At 46.3% G+C, this 20,151-nt stretch overlaps 1 protein-coding gene across 3 annotated transcripts in view; it reads right to left on the reverse strand.

The window, feature by feature from the left end:
* Positions 1-720: 720 nt before the first annotated feature.
* Positions 721-20,151, reverse strand: part of LOC115090298 (alpha-N-acetylgalactosaminide alpha-2,6-sialyltransferase 2-like) — a 182,701-nt gene continuing 163,270 nt past the window's right edge. For 2 of the 3 annotated variants that reach the window (XM_029599214.1, XM_029599213.1), the window contains exons 11-14: positions 17,274-17,377; positions 16,817-16,900; positions 1,807-1,906; positions 721-1,404 (exon numbers count right to left, since the gene is read on the reverse strand). In XM_029599214.1, coding sequence (XP_029455074.1) covers positions 1,234-1,404; positions 1,807-1,906; positions 16,817-16,900; positions 17,274-17,377 — 459 coding nt within the window. In that variant the 3' untranslated portion in view covers positions 721-1,233. The remainder of the gene's footprint in view (positions 1,405-1,806; positions 1,907-16,816; positions 16,901-17,273; positions 17,378-20,151) is intronic. The other variant, XM_029599212.1, reaches the window with a different exon arrangement.

Genomic DNA, 20,151 nt, shown 5'->3' on the forward strand with positions numbered 1-20,151 from the left:
GAACTCAAAGAAGGTCCAAAGCATCCTCCGGCAGAGGATATAGTTTGTCCAATGCTTTAGTGACTTTCAACCCTAAATCAGGGGTGTCCCATTCTCTGAACAGCAGGTCAGTAACCGAGAAATGAAATGGAAAAGAAGTAGGAGGACCACGCAGGTCTAATAACACCGGATCTATAGACCCCGACCGGGATTCCTAATTCCTATCTAAGTTTTTCTCTTTTTTTTTTTTTTGCTAAGTAATCAGTACAGACTGTAGGTTTTGCACCTCCACCATCTGCTGGAGACAGAGAAATACTGATGGACTGTGGGTGGCACCTTAGGATATAGGGCAGAGTCTGTCAAAACTTCTCTGTCTCCATCTGCTGGAGGGGAGGCAAAACCCAGGAGTCTGGACTGATCCGGGTATGTATAGGGAATAGAAGTTCATTCACCAAATCTTTCTCATTTGCTGGAGGTACGTAATGGTGCCTTCTCCATAGTTGGTCCTATAGCATGGAATGTTCTTCCTGAAACACTGCATCTTTCTTCTGATACAGCTCAGTTTAAAAGTATGTTAAAATCTTACGATCCTAGAAGCATTTGATCCTAGAAATCAGTACTCTTTTCATTAATACCTTGTTTAATTATTACTTTATTGTTAGCAGCAAACTCAAATCAATCATGTATTTCTTTGAATGTTTGTTTGCCATGTGTAATTGTGATTTTTATTCAGTCTGTATTTATTCAGTCTGTATTTGGAGATAGCAAGTAACTAAAGAATAGACTAAAGTACACCAATGTGGGTTTCTCTTTTAAATTTAGAACTTTTTATTATGTGTAGCAACGTTACACAAATACGTGATAACGTCAGAGAAATACAGTATCCGTTCTCTTGAAGGTAAGGAATGGGGGGATAACTTCGTGGGGGGAATCATAAAACAGGGTTTCTCTTTTAAAGCTGTTTTATTTGTGTATTAAACACATTTACTATGCTGAAATAATTAGGAATTCAAGAAATATCACTGTATGTTGTAAACACATGATGATCGTGTCACTCATATCATGCTGTAAAAATAATTTACATGTACATATAACAATGACCACATACAAATAGAAGAATATACTGCTGGACTCTCCACAAATGGGCTGACTGTGGATATGTTATTTACCTTCACTCTCATGAACTCACTTTGCTCTGCCCCTAGTGGGTTACTGGGTCACCAGTAGCAAGTTGTGTCCTGACTCAGTCCATTGTCACTGCCTGCTGTACAACTTGATAATCCCATTCTTATGCAGCTTTTGCCAGAGCTCCATTTCTAGATTGAAATTATGATTGAGAACGAAGGAGAAGTTTCTGTAGGTCTTGTCATAATAGTGTTCAGAATATTTGTCATAGTCGTGTGTGATGAATCCGTAGGCACTGACCTGAGAGAAAGAGACAGAAAAGAGCCTAGAATCTAAGTTTCTCTTCACTCACTTTTCCAGATAAGATAAAATATTAAATAACTTAAATGTCCATCACTAAGAAAAGACAAATTTAATTTAATAAATTGCTTTTAACAGAAACATCTTGACACTGGACAAAAAAAAAAAGGGAGAGAACAAGCTGAATCCCATCCCAAGTGTGTCAAGCAGCATTCCTATTTCAAATGTGTCACGCAGCACTCCTATCCCAAGTGTACCAGGCAGTACCCTCAACCCAAGTGTGCCAGACTGCACCACAGGCCCAAATGTGCCAAATTTCACCCCCAGCCCAGGGAGCATCAGGCTGCATCTCATCCCAGGTGATGCCAGGAAGCTCCCCAGCCTAGGTGTGTTGTGCTATACCTCATCACAAGTGTGCACTGCTGCCAGTAGCATTGCTGCTCCTGTAGAAGCTCGGTAGATGTCCTTGCTGTTAGAGTATAATATTGATGAAAAAAGCAATCTGAAATTAAAAAGCAAGAAAGTTGTTATCTCTGCTTAACCTTCTGAAACCATGTCCTGGTGTGAAAGAAAATAATTGAGAGGTGACTACATGTGCTTATTCAGTCTCAGGGCTGCTGCAGAGGTCAGTCTGGGTTTCTGATTTCTTGTTCTCAGAAGATCTCATCAGAATTAGATTCAGGCAAGTGACAGTGATTTAGTTAAGATTGTACACAGGGAAGTGAGGTGAGTTTCAATCAAAGTCCCTGTAGGTAATTCAAGAGTGAGGAAAACAGATTCTCCATACAAGTGTTCTCTGACATGTGCAGCACAAGATGAAAAGATAAAGGGAAGGAAAGGGGGTTTCAGAATAGATTTCTGGGTCTGGATCTGAATAATGAGAGAAACTCCTTAAATGGAGTTGGGGGAGAGGAATGTCATGGAAGAGAGAAGGAAATCCAAGATCAGAGGGAGTGGAGAGTCACCATGAATTAGAGAAAGAGAGAGTAGAGTGGCCATGGATTGGTGATAGGGGCAGGAGAGAGGGGAAAAACAGCATGGATTAGAGGGTGAGAGCCCATGGATTGGGGAGAGTGAATGGGGACAGTCACCACCCCAGAGTTCTAAAAGTACTCAAACATTAAATTGCTAACTTGTTACTAGTATTTATTTATTTTAAAAGATTTATATCCTGCTTCTACAAACTTTGAAGCAGGTCACAAAATATACATTCATAAAAGTTTGCAATTAACAAAGACATAAAAAGAAAACAACAAAAAAACTGCATGACATAACTTAACATAACAACATGCCATGCTGGGTCAGACCAAGGGTCCATCAAGCCCAGCATTCTGCTTCTAACAGTGGCCAATCCAGGCCACAAGAATCTGGCAAGTACCCAAAAACCAAGTCTATTCCATGTTTCTGTTGCTAGTAATAGCAGTGGCCATTTTCTAAGTCAACTTAATTAATAGCAGGTAATGGACTTTTCCAAGAACTTATCCAATCATTTTTTAAACACAGCTACACTAACTGCACTAACCACATCCTCTGGCAACAAATTCCAGAGTTTAATTGTATGTGGAGTGAAAAAGAACTTTCTACAATTAGTTTTAAATGTGCCACATGCTAACTTCATGGGAGTGCCCCCTAGTCCTTCTATTATCTGAAAGACTAAATAACCGATTCACATTTACCCGTTCTAGACCTCTCATTATTTTAAACACCTCTATCATATCTCCCCTCAGCCGTCTCTTCTCCAAGCTGAAAAGTCCTAACCTCTTTAGTCTTTCCTTATAGGGGAGCTGTTCCATTCCCTTTATCATTTTGGTAGCCCTTCTCTGTACCTTCTCCATCGCAACTATATCTTTTTTGAGATGCGGCGACCAGAATTGTACGCAGTATTCAAGGTGCAGTCTCACCATGGAGCGATATAGAGGCTTTATGACATTTTCCATTTTATTAACCATTCCCTTCCTAATAATTACTAACATTCTGTTTGCATCTTTGATGCATCTTAACACATTATAAAGGTCTATAAGGTCTGCAATTCATCAGGCAAGTTTGATTTAGTATCTTTCGATGGCTTAAGTCAAAAGCTTCCCTGAACATAAATGACCGGATTTTAAATCGGCCAGGCATGTAGAAATCACCACTTACACGCGTGGCCGAGCCCTGCGCGCGCTGTGCACATTTTAAAAAGGGCCCGGCCACGCAAGTAAGTGGTGATACGCGCATTAGTGCCAGGCCCTGATAAATGGACGGTCCAGGGGGCAGAGCGGGTTGGGCCGGAGGCTTCATTGCTGTCCTGAAGCCTCGAACGCCAGCTGGCTGTCAAGACGCGCAAGTTACTTCAGGTCAGGCCCTGAAGTAACTTGTACAATAACAGGTAAACAAAAAAAAAAAAAAGGCAGTTTAGAGAGTGGGGAGGAGAGGGGAAGGGGAACGGAGGTTAGGGTAGGGGTAGGAAAGTTCCCTCCCAGTTCCCTCCTAAATTGGAAGGGGACTGGGAGGGAACTGGGGGAGCCCTGATCTTGTCGCTGCGTGAATTTGCATATTTTTATCCCCCTCCCCCTCGCACACACCATCCACACATACGCGCGTGGATTATAAAATTCGGCGCGTATGTGCTCGCAGCTCATGTATTTTATAACATGCGTGCGCCAGTGCACGCATGTTATAAAATTGGTGCGTCCATGTGCGCACGCCAGGTAGCGCATGCACGTTTTAAAATCTACTCTAAAGGTTTTTAAGCGTTTCTTAAATTTTGCATTGTCGAATGTTAACCTAATTTCTTCAGGGAGTGAGTTCCACAGAAAAGGTCCCATCACTGAAAAAGCATGTCCACAAGGTGAGCGAGTTTTATAGATGGAATCTCGAAGAGTCTTTTGTTGGCAGACCTCAGGTGGCAGGAAGGTTAGTAAATATGCAGAAGGAAACTAATCCATAAGTTCTCAGAGTTGTATAGTAGCATGTGAATCAAACAGGCAATCTTATATTTCATGTGCCACAGTAATGGAAGCCAGTGAAGAGTAATCTGTAACCTTTCATTTAAAACAACCACAGTACTAGAAAACTAGAGTGGGTGGCCCATATGATGCCGATTTTTTAAAAAGGGCTCCAGGAGTGATCCAGAAAACTATAGACCAATGAGCCTGACATCTGTGCCAGGCAAAATGCTAGAAGCCATTCTTAAAAACAAAATCACTGGCCATATAGATACACATGGCTTAATGGTAGAAGAGTCAACATGGTTTTAGCAAAGGGAAGTTTTGCCTTACCAATCTTCTAGATTTTTTAGAAAGTGTAAATAAACATGTAGATCAAGGTGATCCAGTTGATATAGTACTGTATATCTGGATTTTCAGAAGACATTTGACAAAGTCTCCCGTAACAGACTCCTCAGGAAATTACAAAGTTATGGGATAGGAGACAATGTCCTATTGAGGATTGGTAGCTGGTTAAAGACAGGAAACAAAGAGTAGACTAAATGATCAGATTTCTAAATGGAGAAAGATCATTTTTGGAGATCCATAGGAAATGGTACTGAGATCTGTGCTGTTTAAATATTCATAAATTATTTGGAAAAGGGAACGACAAGTGAGGTGATCAAATTTGCAGATGACACAAAATTATTCAAAGTTGTTAAAATGGTGGCAGCAGATTGTGAGGAACTGGAGAAAGAACTTGTGAGATGATAAGGGAGCGACCTCCTGCACGCGGGCCGTATTGCCAATATTCAAAATGGCGCCGGCGCTACCTTTGCCCTCACTATGTCATACGGGCGACGGTCCATTTTGAATATTGAATTTTGAATATTGGCAATACGGTCCGCATGCAGGAGGTCGCTCCCGGACCCCCGCTGGACTTTTGGCAAGTCTTGTGGGGGTCAGGAGGCCCCCCAAGCTGGCCAAAAGTCCCTTGGGGTCCAGCGGGGGTCCGGGAGCGATCTCCTGCACGCGTGACATCAGGAGCCAGGAACCAAAATGGCGCCGGCGCTACCTTTGCCCTGTCACATGATAAGGGCAAAGGGCCACCAGCACCATTTCTCTTAACGCAGCCGTGGCCAGAGAGCGGGAGATCGTGCCGGGACCCCCCCATTGGACCCCAGGTAATTTAAAACATTTTGGGGGATTTGTTTTAAAGGGTCGGGGTGGGTTTTAGGGTTGTTTTGGTGTGCCGGTTTTCCCACCCTCCCCCGATTTACGATTTTTAACGATTTTTAAAAAAAACAAAACACGACGATCAGAATTCCCTCCCCCCCCAGCCAAAATCGATCGTTAAGACGATCGATCACACGATTCACACCCCTAGTAACCAATCATCTAAAAAGAGATCTATGTTGGTGGCTTCAAATATCTCATCTCACTGTAGGAAATTCTTTTATGTTTCCTCTTCCAACTTGGAGCTTAACCACTGATGCCTCGCTAACCATTTGGGGTACGCATTTCAAAAACCAATGCACTCAAGGTCTTTGTTCCAAACAAGAATCTCTTCTCTATATCAGCCTGCTCGAGATGAAAGCAATGCATAAAGTTCTAACAGGTTTTCAACAGTCAATGCCTGCACCTTACAAATAAATACGGACAATCAGGTATCAATGTTTTACATAAACAAACAGGGAGGAAACAAATCTTTTCTCTGTGCCGAAGCAGTAAAACTATGGAGAATTGCATTGAAGAGACAGATCACACTTACAGCAGTTTATGTCTCATGAAAATAGAATCAGCTAGTGAACACTTTGAGTCAGAAATTACCTGCTCACGAGTGGAAATTAGACAACCAAGTCCTAAAGAATTTATTCAAGACATGGGGAAAGCCCCTAGTAGATCTCTTTTCTTCTCTATTGCTCCTGCTTGCCAGCTCATGATGCTCTGGCATTGGATGCTTTTCTACTGAACTGGAGCAAGGATCTATTATTATATGCATATCCTTCGATACCAATGATATCAAGGACCCTGCTAAAAATAAAGACAGAATAAGCGTCAGTAATCTTCATAGCTCCAGCTTGGCCTTAGCAACTCTGGTTCTCAATTCTCCTTTCTTTAGCTCAGTAGTCCTACCAGAAACTTCCCAATATTCCACATCTAGTCACTCAATAACAGAGATCAATGTTACACCCCAACCCGAAATCCCTATCTTTAACAGCTTGGAGGATAATTTTCGAAGATTAAACTTGCCTGAGTATTCCACTGAAATAAATGAAATAATAAAAGCCTCGAAAAAAACATCCACATGGAAAGCTTAAATGCTTAAATGGTTACATTTTCAGAAATGGTATTTTTCACATCACATAATTCCTCATCAGGCCAGGGTTTCCAAAATTCTTATTTATCTTCTATTTTTTTATCAAAATCTAATTTGAAAACCAACTCTGTCAAAAATCATTTATCCGCTATTGTGGCATTCCATAATGGATTTGATCAAAAGTCCATATCTCTTCACCCTCACAATGCTAAATTCATGAAGGCGTTATTTAAGCTTAAGCCACCTATAAGAAAACCAACTCCACAACAGGAATTGTCTTTAGTGTTAAACCTTTTGACACATTCAAGATTCTAATCTTCAATTATTTAAACTGGAAAACCTTATTCCTAATTACTATTATATCACTGGTTACCTACCAAACTTATTGTTGTGTTCCGCGCCCGCGGCCGTCCATGGGGGCACTCCCCTACCTGAGCTCCATGGTGGCCGCCGCAGCAGCTTTGGGGCAGATTGCCCTACCTCATGTGCTCGGTGCCCCTGTGCGTCGGCGTGGGCCTCCGGGCTAGCCGCCAGTTCAGGAGCCGTCCCTGCTCCTCCCTCGCGGCAACTAGCAGCTTTCCTCCGCTGCCCGAGATCCAAGATGGCCGCCGCCATCTTAGGCGCGAGGCCGCGCCTCCTCATCAGAATTAAAGGGACCTCGTCCCTTTAATTTTCTACAGCTGATTCCAATCCATTAGGCCAGAGGAAGTATAAAAGGAGACTTCCTCTGACCATTCCTTGACTTGGCAACTTCCGTGGTTGGTCAGGTCTACTTGCTTCAGTGAGTTCTTGTGCTTTGGATCCTTGTTCCTGTCTCGTCTTGGTGTTCCTGGTCCCTGACTTCGGATTGACAAGCGGTGATTCTCTGGTGTGTGACTTCGAACTGGCAAGTGGTGATCCCTCGGTGTGTGACCTCGGACTGGTAAACGATGACCCTCTGGCTCTTGACCTTGGACTTCCTCTTGACCATCATCTCCAAGGGCCCACCTAAGGCCCAGCGGCCTGGGTCCCTACGGGCTCCTCCCGGGGGGACCGCGGGCTTCCAGGGGTGAAGCTCCAGTCAGCCCTTGCACCGAACTTCTTGACCTCTCAAAGGTCCACCTAAGTCCCAGCGGTCCGGGTCCCTACGGGCTCCTCCTGGGGGGACTGCGGACTTCCAGTGGTGAAGACACACTTCTGTTCCTCGACGTCTCAACTCTTCATCTGCCTCCACAGTCGCCTCTGTCTCCAGTGCCGAGGGACAGCTGGTCACGTCTTCTGTTCCTGCCTCGCCACCCGAAGGGAGAACCTACGGATCTTCCTCCTAAGGTATACAAACCTCCCATTGGCCCAAGGGTTCACAAGCCTGAGCATAACACTTATAATCATTTTTTTTCCAGAGAAAGTGGTGTTAAGAACTAGCCCTTCATGTCAGTCAAAAGTAGTATCATCTTTCCATTTGAATCAGATAATCCAACTACCAATTTTTTTCCCAAAGCCATGTAAATCAGCACGTGAACAAGAACAACATGCCTTAGATTGTAGGAGAGTACTGTTTTTTTACTTATCACTAATTAGGTCAGTGTGTGAATCAAAATAGCTATTCATTTCTTACTCTCCAGCTACTATGGGGAAAGCAGTGTCTAAGCAGATGTTATCACATTGGATTGCCAAATATATAGCCTTTTGTTATCATGAAGAATCTAAAGTTTTGCATTCTCTTGTAACTGCTCATGCACTAAGAGCACAAGTGACGTGTTTGGCATTTTTAAATAGTGTTTCACCTGTAGAAATTTGCAGTGCGGCCACTTAGTCCATGAATTTAGCATGGATTTTCAGAAGACGTTTGACAAAGTTCCTCATGAGAGGCTTCTAGGAAAAGTAAAAAGTCATGATATAGGTGATGATATCCTTTCGTGGATTACAAACTGGCTAGAAGACAGGAAACAGAGAGTAGGATTAAATGGACAATTTTCTCAGTGGAAGGGAGTGGGTAGTGGAGTGCCTCAGGGATCTGTATTGGGACCCTTACTTTTCAATATATTTATAAATGATCTGGAAAGAATTATGACAAGTGAGGTAATCAAATTTACAGATGATACAAAATTGTTCAGAGTAGTTAAATCACAAGCAGATTTTGATAAATTGCAGAAAGACCTTGTGAGACTGGAAAATTGGGCATCGAAATGGCAGATGAAATTTAATGTGGATAAGTGCAAGGAGATACATATAGGGAAAAATAACCCATGCTATGGTTAAACAATGTTAGGTTCCATATTAGGTGCTACCACCCAAGAAAGAGATCTAGGCGTCATAGTGGATAACACATTGAAATTGTCGGTTCAGTTTGCTGCGGCAGTCAAAAAAGCAAACAGAATGTTGGGAATTATTAGAAAGGGAATGGTGAATAAAACGGAAAATGTCATAATGCCTCTGTATCACTCCATGGTGAGACCCCACCTTGAATACTGTGTACAATTCTGGTCACCGCATCTCAAAAAAGATATAATTGCGATGGAGAAGGTACAGAGAAGGGCAACCAAAATGGTAAGGGGAATGGAACAGCTCCCCTATGAGGAAAGACTAAAGTGGTTAGGACTTTTCAGTTTGGAGAAGAGACGGCTGAGGGGGGATATGATAGAGATGTTTAAAATCATGAGAGGTCTAGAATCGGTTATTTAGTCTTTCAGATAATAGAAAGACTAGGGGGCACTCCATGAAGTTAGCATGTGGCACATTTAAAACTAATCAGAGAAAGTTCTTTTTTTTTTTACTCAACGCACAATTAAACTCTGGAATTTGTTGCCAGAGGATGTGGTTAGTGCAGTTAGTATAGCTGTGTTTAAAAAAGGATTGGATAAGTTCTTGGAGGAGAAGTCCATTACCTGCTATTAATTAAGTTGACTTAGAAAATAGCCACTGCTATTACTAGCAACGGTAACATGAAATAGACTTAGTTTTTGGGTACTTGCCAGAGCCTTGGTCCGTGAACTGCAGGGGGAAACCAGAAAGAAGTCTTGGAGCAGCCGAGCAAATTCCAAAGCGTAGCCATGTTCGATAATGCTTAGGACCCACTGAACGGAGGTTATTCTGACCCATGCCTCGTGAAACCAGGTTAAGCGCCCCCCTACCCAAGGAACCCTAAATCAGGGCAAGACTGTAGGTTTGCACCACCTCCATCTGCTGGAGACAGAGAAAGACTGAAGGGATACAGTGGGCACACCAGGTTAACTAAGGGTGCCCTTCAAGTTTTTCTCTGATCCATCTGCTGGAAGGGAGGCATAACCCACAGTCTGGACTGATCTGGGTACTTACAGGGAACATACAAAGCCCAACTTGTTTAAAATGTTGCGTAGCAGAGAGCACTCTCTTTCACTGTCTCTGGTCCTGCCCAAAATCCAGAAATTTTGGGAAGAGGTATTTCAGCACATATCTTCATGGGTGGGTAGGGAGGTTCCATTGGATGAATCTTTGGGTCTATTAGATATCTATGATGAATATTAAATAGCGGAGAAAGCTCTGTTACTATTTATTCGTAAAGCTTGCTGTCTGATTAAAAAATCTATTTTAATACATTGGATATCTCCTGATATCCCCTCATTATTGGAATGGCGTAATCAGATGCAAAATTTAGTGCTAATAGATAAATTGTCTGTTCTTAAGAAAAACTGCAGTAGACAAAAACCATTTTTGCAAATCTGAAAGCCGTATCTCGACTCTATATCAAGCCAAATCCGCAGTTCTATTGTTAATACATTAAAAATACAATAAGTGTAAATGTTAGCCGATCTTAGGGTTAGTGGGGGGGGGAAGGGTTGTGGGTGTTTATATTTGTACGGAAAACACATCCTTGCTATATTGTTGGATCTCTTGTTGGATCTTCTTTCCCCTCACACACCCGTAACCTGGGTGTTCTTATTGACAATCAACTCACTTTCAAACCCGTTATTAAATCTATCATAAAGGACTGCTTTTTCAAGCTACAAACGATTAGAAAACTCAGACCTTTACTACATTTTTCTGACTTTCACACAGTACTCCAGTCTATTATTTTTTCCAAAATAGACTACTGTAATGCTCTCCTCCTCAGCCTCCCCTCCACGTATACTAAACCGTTACAACTACTACAAAACGCCGCTGCACGTATTCTTTCTAACTCCAAAAAAAGAGACCACATTACACCAACACTTATTGAACTCCATTGGCTACCAATACAATCACGAATACTTTTCAAAGCACTTTCCCTCATCCATAAAAGCCTTATAAATGAAAACCTCCACTGGATCAACCCTCCTCTCCTTCCTCGCACGTCCACAAGACCCACTCGCCCTGCCCTCCAAGGAACAGTCCACACGCCCTCAATCAAATCCACCAAACTTACCTCCACTATAAACAGAGCCTTTTCTCTTGCTGGCCCTACCCTATGGAACTCCCTACCTCCAGACTTACGCACAGAGACCTCCACTCCTAAATTCAAGAAAAAACTAAAAACATGGTTGTTCCTTCAGGCCTACCCCTCACACTCCTCCCTCTCCACGAAGAATTCCTAAAATCCCTGTAATTGAACCATTGAGTTCTTATAACAGTGTCAGTCTCTCCACTTCCTACCCATCTTTATCCTCAACCTCTGGTACCCCCCCTGGTTACCTTAGTATTATTTACTTCTCCCTTCTCCAATCATCTTTTCGCTGTCCACTACTTTTTGCCTAATTTTACAGCATTTAACTTCTCGTCCTCTAACGTTCCTCTCCTTGCGCCCCTCCTTCCTCTGATGAACCATTGTTCTCACGCTCCTCTTGCACAGAATTGTGTTTGTTGTACTTTCAGTGAGCTCCCCTTTGATCCTCTCCTCTTGATCCTTATTTAACCAACTTATCAGCTCAGACGTTTTTCTTACCTCATTGTAATTGATCCACTAGTGTCACTCTGGAATGACCAAGAATTGCTTTACCTTTTGTATTATAGTTCACTTTATCTAGTACTTTAGTTCTTTTGCTTGATATGTAACACATAGTTCCTCGAACTTAACATATAGTTATTTTACTGTTCCTTGCCTCATATACTTGTTACTGTTCCATGTAAGGGCTCTGCCTAAATGTAAAGGGCTCTGCCTAAATGTTCCTAGTTTTATGTAAACCGATACGATGTGCATTCGGCTATCGGTATAGAAGAAATTCCAAATAAATAAATAAATAATAAAATACTTTCTAAGTGGGAAGGTTTTTTCTCCTTGGTTGGATTTGTCAGATGTATGTGTTTTTCTGCATTCAATAAACAGATTAAAAAAAAAAAAAAAAAAAAGCAAACAATGTAGGAATTATTAGGAAGGGAATGGAAAATAAAATGGAGGATCTTATGATGCCCCTGTATCACTCCATAGTGAGACCGCACCTTGAATACTGTGTGCAGTTCTGGTCACCGTATCTCAAAAAGGATATAGCTGCACTGGAGAAAGTGCAGAGAAGGGTGACCAAAATGATATGGGGCATTGAATGGCTGCCCTATGAGGAAAGGCTAAAGAAGTTAGAGCTGTTCTGCTTGGAGAAGAGACAGCTGAGGTGGGATATGATAGAGGTCTACAATATCATGAAAGGAGTTGAACAAGTTAATGTAAATCGGTTATTTACACTCTCAGATAATAGAAGGCCCAAGGGGCATTCCATGAAGTTAGCAAGTAGCACATTTAAAACAAATCAAAGAAAATTCTTTTTCACTCAGCACATACTAGTTAAACTCTGGAATTTCATTACCAGAGGATGTGGATTCAGCAGTTAGTGTTACTGGGTTTAAAAAAGGTTTGGATAAGTTCCTAGAGGTTAAATCCATAAACTGATATTATGGTAATTAATAAGCAATAGTAGCTTGTGATCTATCTAATATTTGGATACTTGCCAGGTACTTGTGACTTGGATTGGCAACTGTTGGAAACAGGATGTAGGGCTTGATGGACCCTTGGACTGACCCAGTATGGCATTTCTTATGTTCTTAAGTTCTTTTCACACACACACACACACACACACACACACACACAATTCCACACATTTTGCCACCCACGTACATTCCCCAACACACACAGCCATATGCATCCCCCCCACACACACACCCAGCGCACACCAACTTCCCCCCAGCACACAAACCAACTCCCCCCGCAAGTACACACAGACCCTCCACAACTCCTCCACATACCAACTCCTCCCCTCCACATACTCACATATACCCTTACACCACCAACTGTCACCTTCCCCCTACACACTCATTCCTATGCCCCCCCACTCTACACATACATACACAAGAGTGAAAGAAAGAAGGGGCACATTCTTCCCCACCTGATTCATCCTACAACTCTGCTCTATGGACAAATGTATATTAGAAATCCCCTCAGTCAGAATAGTAAGCCTAGCTTTAATTCGGAAAAGGGCCTTCTCTGTACCAGGTCCGACCCTATGGAACTCTCTTCCTGAACAAATTCGACTGACAGCAAATTCCAAAGACTTTAAGAAAATACTGAAAACTTACCTGTCTAACAGTGCTTATAATACATAATAACTACAGCTATATACCATTACGACTATATCAATAGTAGAACTAAAATTCTAATGTATGTATTTTAATTGTATTTTAACTTTTTTCTTTTGCCATAAATTATGTTTGTATTTTTGTAAACTGCCTAGACGGGCATACATAAGCCTTATTGTGCGGTATCTAAAAACTTTTAAATAAATAAATACACCTCTCCCTCCCCGGCACACACTCTCTACTCTAACCTCACAACAGATACATATCCCTTCCCACACCCACACAGAAGGAGGAGGAGAAGGGAGAACGTGGAGAGTGCAAGGGGGATCTATACGGCTCCCACCCACACACCCAGTCATTCCCCTACACCCCCATCCCAATCTCCAGTCACCCCCACACACCCAGTCATTCCTCTATACCCCCATCCCAATCTCCAGTCGCCCCCCACACACCCAGTCATTCCTCTATACCCCCATCCCAATCTCCAGTCACCCCCACACACCCAGTCATTCCTCTATACCCCCCATCCCAATCTCCAGTCACACCCACACACCCAGTCATTCCCCTACACCCCCATCCCAATCTCCAGTCACCCCCACACACCCAGTCATTCCTCTATACCCCCATCCCAATCTCCAGTCACCCCCACACACCCAGTCATTCCTCTATACCCCCATCCCAATCTCCAGTCACCCCCACACACCCAGTCATTCCTCTATACCCCCATCCCAATCTCCAGTCACACCCCACACACCCAGTCATTCCCCTACACCCCCATCCCAATCTCCAGTCACCCCCACACACCCAGTCATTCCTCTATACCCCCATCCCAATCTCCAGTCACCCCCACACACCCAGTCATTCCCCTACACCCCCATCCCAATCTCCAGTCACCCCCCACACACCCAGTCATTCCTCTATACCCCCATCCCAATCTCCAGTCACCCCCACACACCCAGTCATTCCCCTACACCCCCATCCCAATCTCCAGTCATCCCCACACACCCAGTCATTCCTCTATACCCCCATCCTAAATCCCCATCTGAACCCCAGTCACGATCCTCACACACCCATTCCCCCCACCCCCATTCCAACCCCAGTCACCCCCACACACCCATTCCCCCACAACCCCATCCCAACCACCAGTCACCCCCATACACCAGTCATTCCCCTAAACCCCATCCGAACCCCAGTCACGATCCTCACACACCCATTCCCCCCATCCCCAGTCACCCCCACACACCCATTCCCACACAACCTCATCCCAACCCAGTCACCCCCACACACCCATTCCCCCAAAACCCCATCCCAACCCCCAGTCACCCCCACACACCCATTCCCCCAAAACACCATCCCAACCCCCAGTCACTCCCACATACCCAGTCATTCCCCTAAACCCCATCCGAACCCCAGTCACTATCCTCACACACCCATTCCCCCACAACCCCATCCCAACCCCAGTCATCCCCCCAAGTCACCCAGTCATTCCCCTAAATCCCCATCTGAACCCCAGTCACGATCCTCACACACCCATTCCCCCCCACCCCCATTCCAACCCCAGTCACCCCCACACACCCATTCCCCCACAACCCCCATCCCAACCACCAGTCACCCCCATACACCAGTCATTCCCCTAAACCCCATCCGAACCCCAGTCACGATCCTCACACACCCCATTCCCCCCATCCCCATTCCAACCCCAGTCACCCCCACACACCCATTCCCCCACAACCCCCATCCCAACCACCAGTCACCCCCATACACCAGTCATTCCCCTAAACCCCATCCGAACCCCAGTCACGATCCTCACACACCCATTCCCCCCATCCCCATTCCCAACCCAGGTCACACCCCACACCACCCATTCCCCCACAACCCCATCCCAACCACCAGTCACCCCATACACCAGTCATTCCCCTAAACCCCATCCGAACCCCAGTCACGATCCTCACACACCCATTCCCCCATCCCCATTCCAACCCCAGTCACCCCCACACACCCATTCCCACACAACCTCATCCCCAACCCCAGTCACCCCCACACACCCATTCCCCCAAAACCCCATCCCAACCCCAATCACCCCCACACACCCATTCCCCCAAAACACCATCCCAACCCCCAGTCACCCCCACATACCCAGTCATTCCCCTAAACCCCATCCGAACCCCAGTCACTATCCTCACACACCCATTCCCACACAACCCCATCCCAACCCCAGTCACCCCCACACACCCATTCCCCATAACCCCATCCCAACCCCCAATCACCCCCACACACCCAGTCATTCCTCTATACCCCCATCCCAATCCCCATCTGAACCCCAGTCACGATCCTCACACACCCATTCCCCCCCACCCCCATTCCAACCCCAGTCACCCCCACACACCCATTCCCCCACAACCCCATCCCAACCACCAGTCACCCCCATACACCAGTCATTCCCCTAAACCCCATCCGAACCCCAGTCACGATCCTCACACACCCATTCCCCCCATCCCCATTCCAACCCCAGTCACCCCCACACACCCATTCCACACAACCTCATCCCAACCCCAGTCACCCCCACACACCCATTCCCCCAAAACCCCATCCCAACCCCCAGTCACCCCCACACACCCATTCCCCATAACCCCATCCCAACCCCAATTACCCCCACACACCCATTCCCCCAAAACACCATCCCAACCCCCAGTCACTCCCACATACCCAGTCATTCCCCTAAACCCCATCCGAACCCCAGTCACTATCCTCACACACCCATTCCCCCACAACCCCATCCCAACCACCAGTCACCCCCACACACCCATTCCCCATAACCCCATCCCAACCCCAATCACCCCCACATACCCAGTCATTCTCCTAAACCCCTATCTCAACCCCAGTCACGATCCTCACACACCCATTCCCCACAACCCCATCCCAACCCCAGTCACCCCCACACACCCATTCCCCATAACCCCATCCCAACCCCAATCACCCCCACATACCCAGTCATTCTCCTAAACCCCCATCTCAACCCCAGTCACGATCCTCACACACCCAATCATTCCCCCACAACCCCATCCCAATCCCAATCACCCCCACATACCCAGTCATTCCTCTATACCCTCAGTCCAACCCCCAGTCATCCCCCACACCCTTCCTCACTTAAAACCCCCCCCAGATACACACATAGACATCTATCCCCATTCCTCCATCCCTAACAGAGCCGTTAATGTACATATCTACTTTTTGATAGTGCATTGCAATTATTATTAATTTATCTTTTTGGGTTGGTTTCCTTAACATTCACACACACTCAGTCAAGAGGGAAAAAAGGAAGGGTGGGGTAGAGAATTCTATAGCTGTCTCCCTGTCCTTCTTTTCATTAGAGTCGCTTGCCATTCCTTGTATTTTCCACTATGGAGTTTAGAGCAGAGAGCCCAGTGGCAGGGCTGGTGAGTGAAGCCAGAAGAGGCGCAACCCCTAGTAAATGAATAAAATAAATTTGATCCAAGAACCAGGTTACTTTTCATCCTGAAAATCAAGTCCATCTGTGGCACTTAAGAAGTAGAGTTCGCTTTCCTTGATTTAGGACCCTGGCAGAGGAGGAGGAATGCAAGGCATGGGAAACTTTCTGAGAACGGCTTTTCAGCTACTTGGCATGGGAGAGATAAAGCATAGTGAGAAAAGAAGCAAAAAGCAACTTCACCTGTTTCTAAGGTAACGCATGAAGTCCGGGTGTAACATCTTGACTTTCTCTGTTCTCAGGTTCTGACCAAAGTAATCGGTAGGGCTGCAGGAGGCGAACGAAGAAAGATTATTAACTAAAATTTCAGAGTCAGAGTTGAAAACAAATAGAGCAATACCAAGGTGTGATGAAAAGATCCCTTACAGTCCCCAGAAAGAATATAGGTTGTATCTCTACACGTTGCCTATAGGTGTAAACTCCAGTACTTGGTCTGGTACTGAGTCTTCCAACAGGGAATATTTTATACACCTGGTGGGCATGTGGTAGCTTCCCTGATTGGCTCAGAGTCCTGCCTAGGCATAGAGATATATCTTTATGATTCTGTGTTGGGTACACATTTCTGCTGTGGACCAGCCAAGGGATGGGAGATGGGTGAAATTACAAAAGCAGCATAGTATATCACCCACTCAGAACTCACCGAGTCGACTTATCCTGTCCTCTGTCAACCTGTGTATGGGTGAGTGCAGCTCTTACCAGCAGATAATCCCGGTCGTGGTCTGGTAGGAAGATGTATCGTGTTTCCTGGGGTGCATAACAGAAGTGTCAAAAATTGAGTAATCTGATTGGCTGCGAGAATTGTCTCTATCAAATCAGAGGTGAGGATGCAACGTCCTGAACAGATTTACAATGTTCATTATCTGCAGAGGTTGGGTACTATGCTAAAGGAAAATTAGTTTCTTACCTGATAATTTTCATTCCTGTAGTACCAAGGATCAGTCCAGGACACCTGGGTTGTGACTCCGCACCAGTAGATGGAGACAGAGCAAAACTTGTGAGCGGAGCCATATATGCCCCTGTGCCAGTCACAGCCCCTCAGTCATACGTAATGTCAAAGTAGAAAGCAATAAGGCAACCATAGCCAACCAGCAAAACACGCTACTTAAATGGAAACAATACCAACCCCTACGGGAACCAGACTCCCCAACCGGGAGAGTGAAACAAAACAAGCGGATAGCTTTAATCTTAAAGAACCATGAGCGGACTCTCCGTTATTTTAGCGTAGCACTGCGGGCGGGATCCTGGACTGATCCTTGGTACTACAGGAACGAAAATTATCAGGTAAGAAACTAATTTTCCTTTCCCTGTACGTACCAGGATCAGTCCAGGACACCTGGGATGTACCAGAGCTAAGTTACCAAGGGTGGGAAGCAGAGAGTCCCGCTCGGAGTACCCTGTCTCCAAACCCTCCGGCCTCAGTAGCCTGAACATCGAACCGATAATGTCTGATGAAGGTATGCAACGACTTCCAGGTAGCCGCCCTGCAAAGCTCTTGAGGCGACACCTGAGAAGATTCCGCCCAAGACGCAGCGTGGGACCGCGTCGAATGAGCCTTGAGACCCACGGGCGGAGGTTGTCCCCGCACTACGTACGCTGAGCCACTGGCCTCTTTGATCCAACGGGCGATCGTTGTGCGAGACGCCGCAGAACCTTTCTTTGGGCCCGAAAACAGGACAAACAGATGATCTGTTACCCGAAAAGGATTAGTGACCTCTAGATAGCGAAGAAGGGACCTCCGCACATCCAGTTTTCGCAATTCTTTCAATTTCGGGTCCGAAGACTCCCCGACCGCGAAAGCGGGAAGCTCCACTGATTGATTCAAGTGAAAAACCGACACTACCTTAGGCAGAAAAGAAGGAACAGTCCGTAAGGAAACCCCTACATCAGAGATCCGCAAAAACGGCTCCCTACATGACAACGCCTGTAATTCCGAAACACGGCGTGCCGAAGCAACCGCCACCAGGAATATGGTCTTCAACGTGAGATCTTGGACCGTAGCGCGCTTCAAGGGCTCCAAAGGTGCCGAGCCTAAGGCGGAGAGAACCCAGTTGAGGTTCCAAGACGGACAAGGTGAACGCAAGGGAGGACAGAGGTGTTAGCCCCCCCGCAAGAAACGGGCGATATCCGGGTGAAAGAGCCAGGGAGGCTCCCCGGACCTTCCCCCGCAAACAACCAAGCGCCGCCACCTGGACCCGTAGCGAACTGCACGCGCAGCCTTTGGCCGCCCGGCCTGGAGAAAAAACCAGAATATCGGAAACGGCAGCGGCAGTGGGGTCCAAACCCCACTCAACACACCATTCCTCAAAGATTACCCATATCCGGACATACGCCAGGGATGTAGACTGCTTCCGGGACCTCAACAGCGTAGCTATGACTGCGTCCGAGTAACCTTTTCTCTGCAACCGATTCCTCTCAAAAGCCATGCCGCGAGACAGAAGTGATCCGCATCCTCCAAACAGACGAGGCCCTGATGAAGCAGCCCCGCGAACCCCTGGAGACGAAGGGGAGCCGCCACCGACAACTGGATGAGGTCTGCGGACCACGGGCGGCGCGGCCACTCTGGTGCCACCAGGATCACGTTGCACGGGTGCAATTCTATGCGCCGCAGAATCTTGCCGATCATGGGCCATGGGGGAAACACGTACAGCAGGACATCCGTCGGCCAGGGAAGTACCAACGCGTCGATGCCTTCTGCTCCCCTCTTTCGACGCCGACTGTGAAATCGTGGAGCCTTCGCGTTGTGCCATGTGGCCATCAGATTCATGTGGGGGGAACCCCCCACTTCCTGCAGATGAGGAGAAACGCTTCGTCCGCCAGCTCCCACTCTCCGGGATCCAGACGGTGACAGCTGAGATAATCTGCCTGGACATTGTCGACCCCGGCAATATGAGACACTGCGATATTGCGGAGGATTTATTCTGACCAGGCCATCAAGGACTGCACCTCCTGCGCCACCCGCGGACTTCTCGTCCCGCCTTGGCGATTGACGTAGGCCACTGTAGTCGCATTGTCCGAAAGAACTCTGACCGCCTTTCCCCAGAGCACCGGTAGGAAGGCTTGAAGAGCCAGACGGACCGCTCTGGTCTCCAGATGGTTGATAGGCCACCGGGCTTGCGACTCTGACCAAAGTCCTTGCCCCGATTTCCCTAGGCAAACTGCTCCCCAGCCGGAGAGACTGGCATCCGTGGTCACCACCGTCCACCTGGGCACAAGAAGGGACACTCCACAGGACAGATGACTGGGATCCAGCCACCGAGCAGGCTGGACCTCGCCTGGCCGCGAGTGGGAGCGGGTAGGTAGAATCCAGGGGTACCAACGCGAGCGTTGAAGCCATCAATCCCAGAACCGTCAGGTAATCGCACACTCGCGGGCAGCTGAGAGATAACCAACGCCGCACTTGAGATTACAGCCTGCATATCCGATCTTCAGATAGGACCACCTAGCCCCGCTTCGGGTCGAATACGGCTCCCAGATATTCCAAGGATTGAGTGGGAGTCAGTTGACTTTTGTTGTAGTTG

This window comes from Rhinatrema bivittatum, chromosome 4 (assembly GCF_901001135.1).
Source record: "Rhinatrema bivittatum chromosome 4, aRhiBiv1.1, whole genome shotgun sequence".
In the NCBI taxonomy this organism is placed as follows: domain Eukaryota; kingdom Metazoa; phylum Chordata; class Amphibia; order Gymnophiona; family Rhinatrematidae; genus Rhinatrema; species Rhinatrema bivittatum.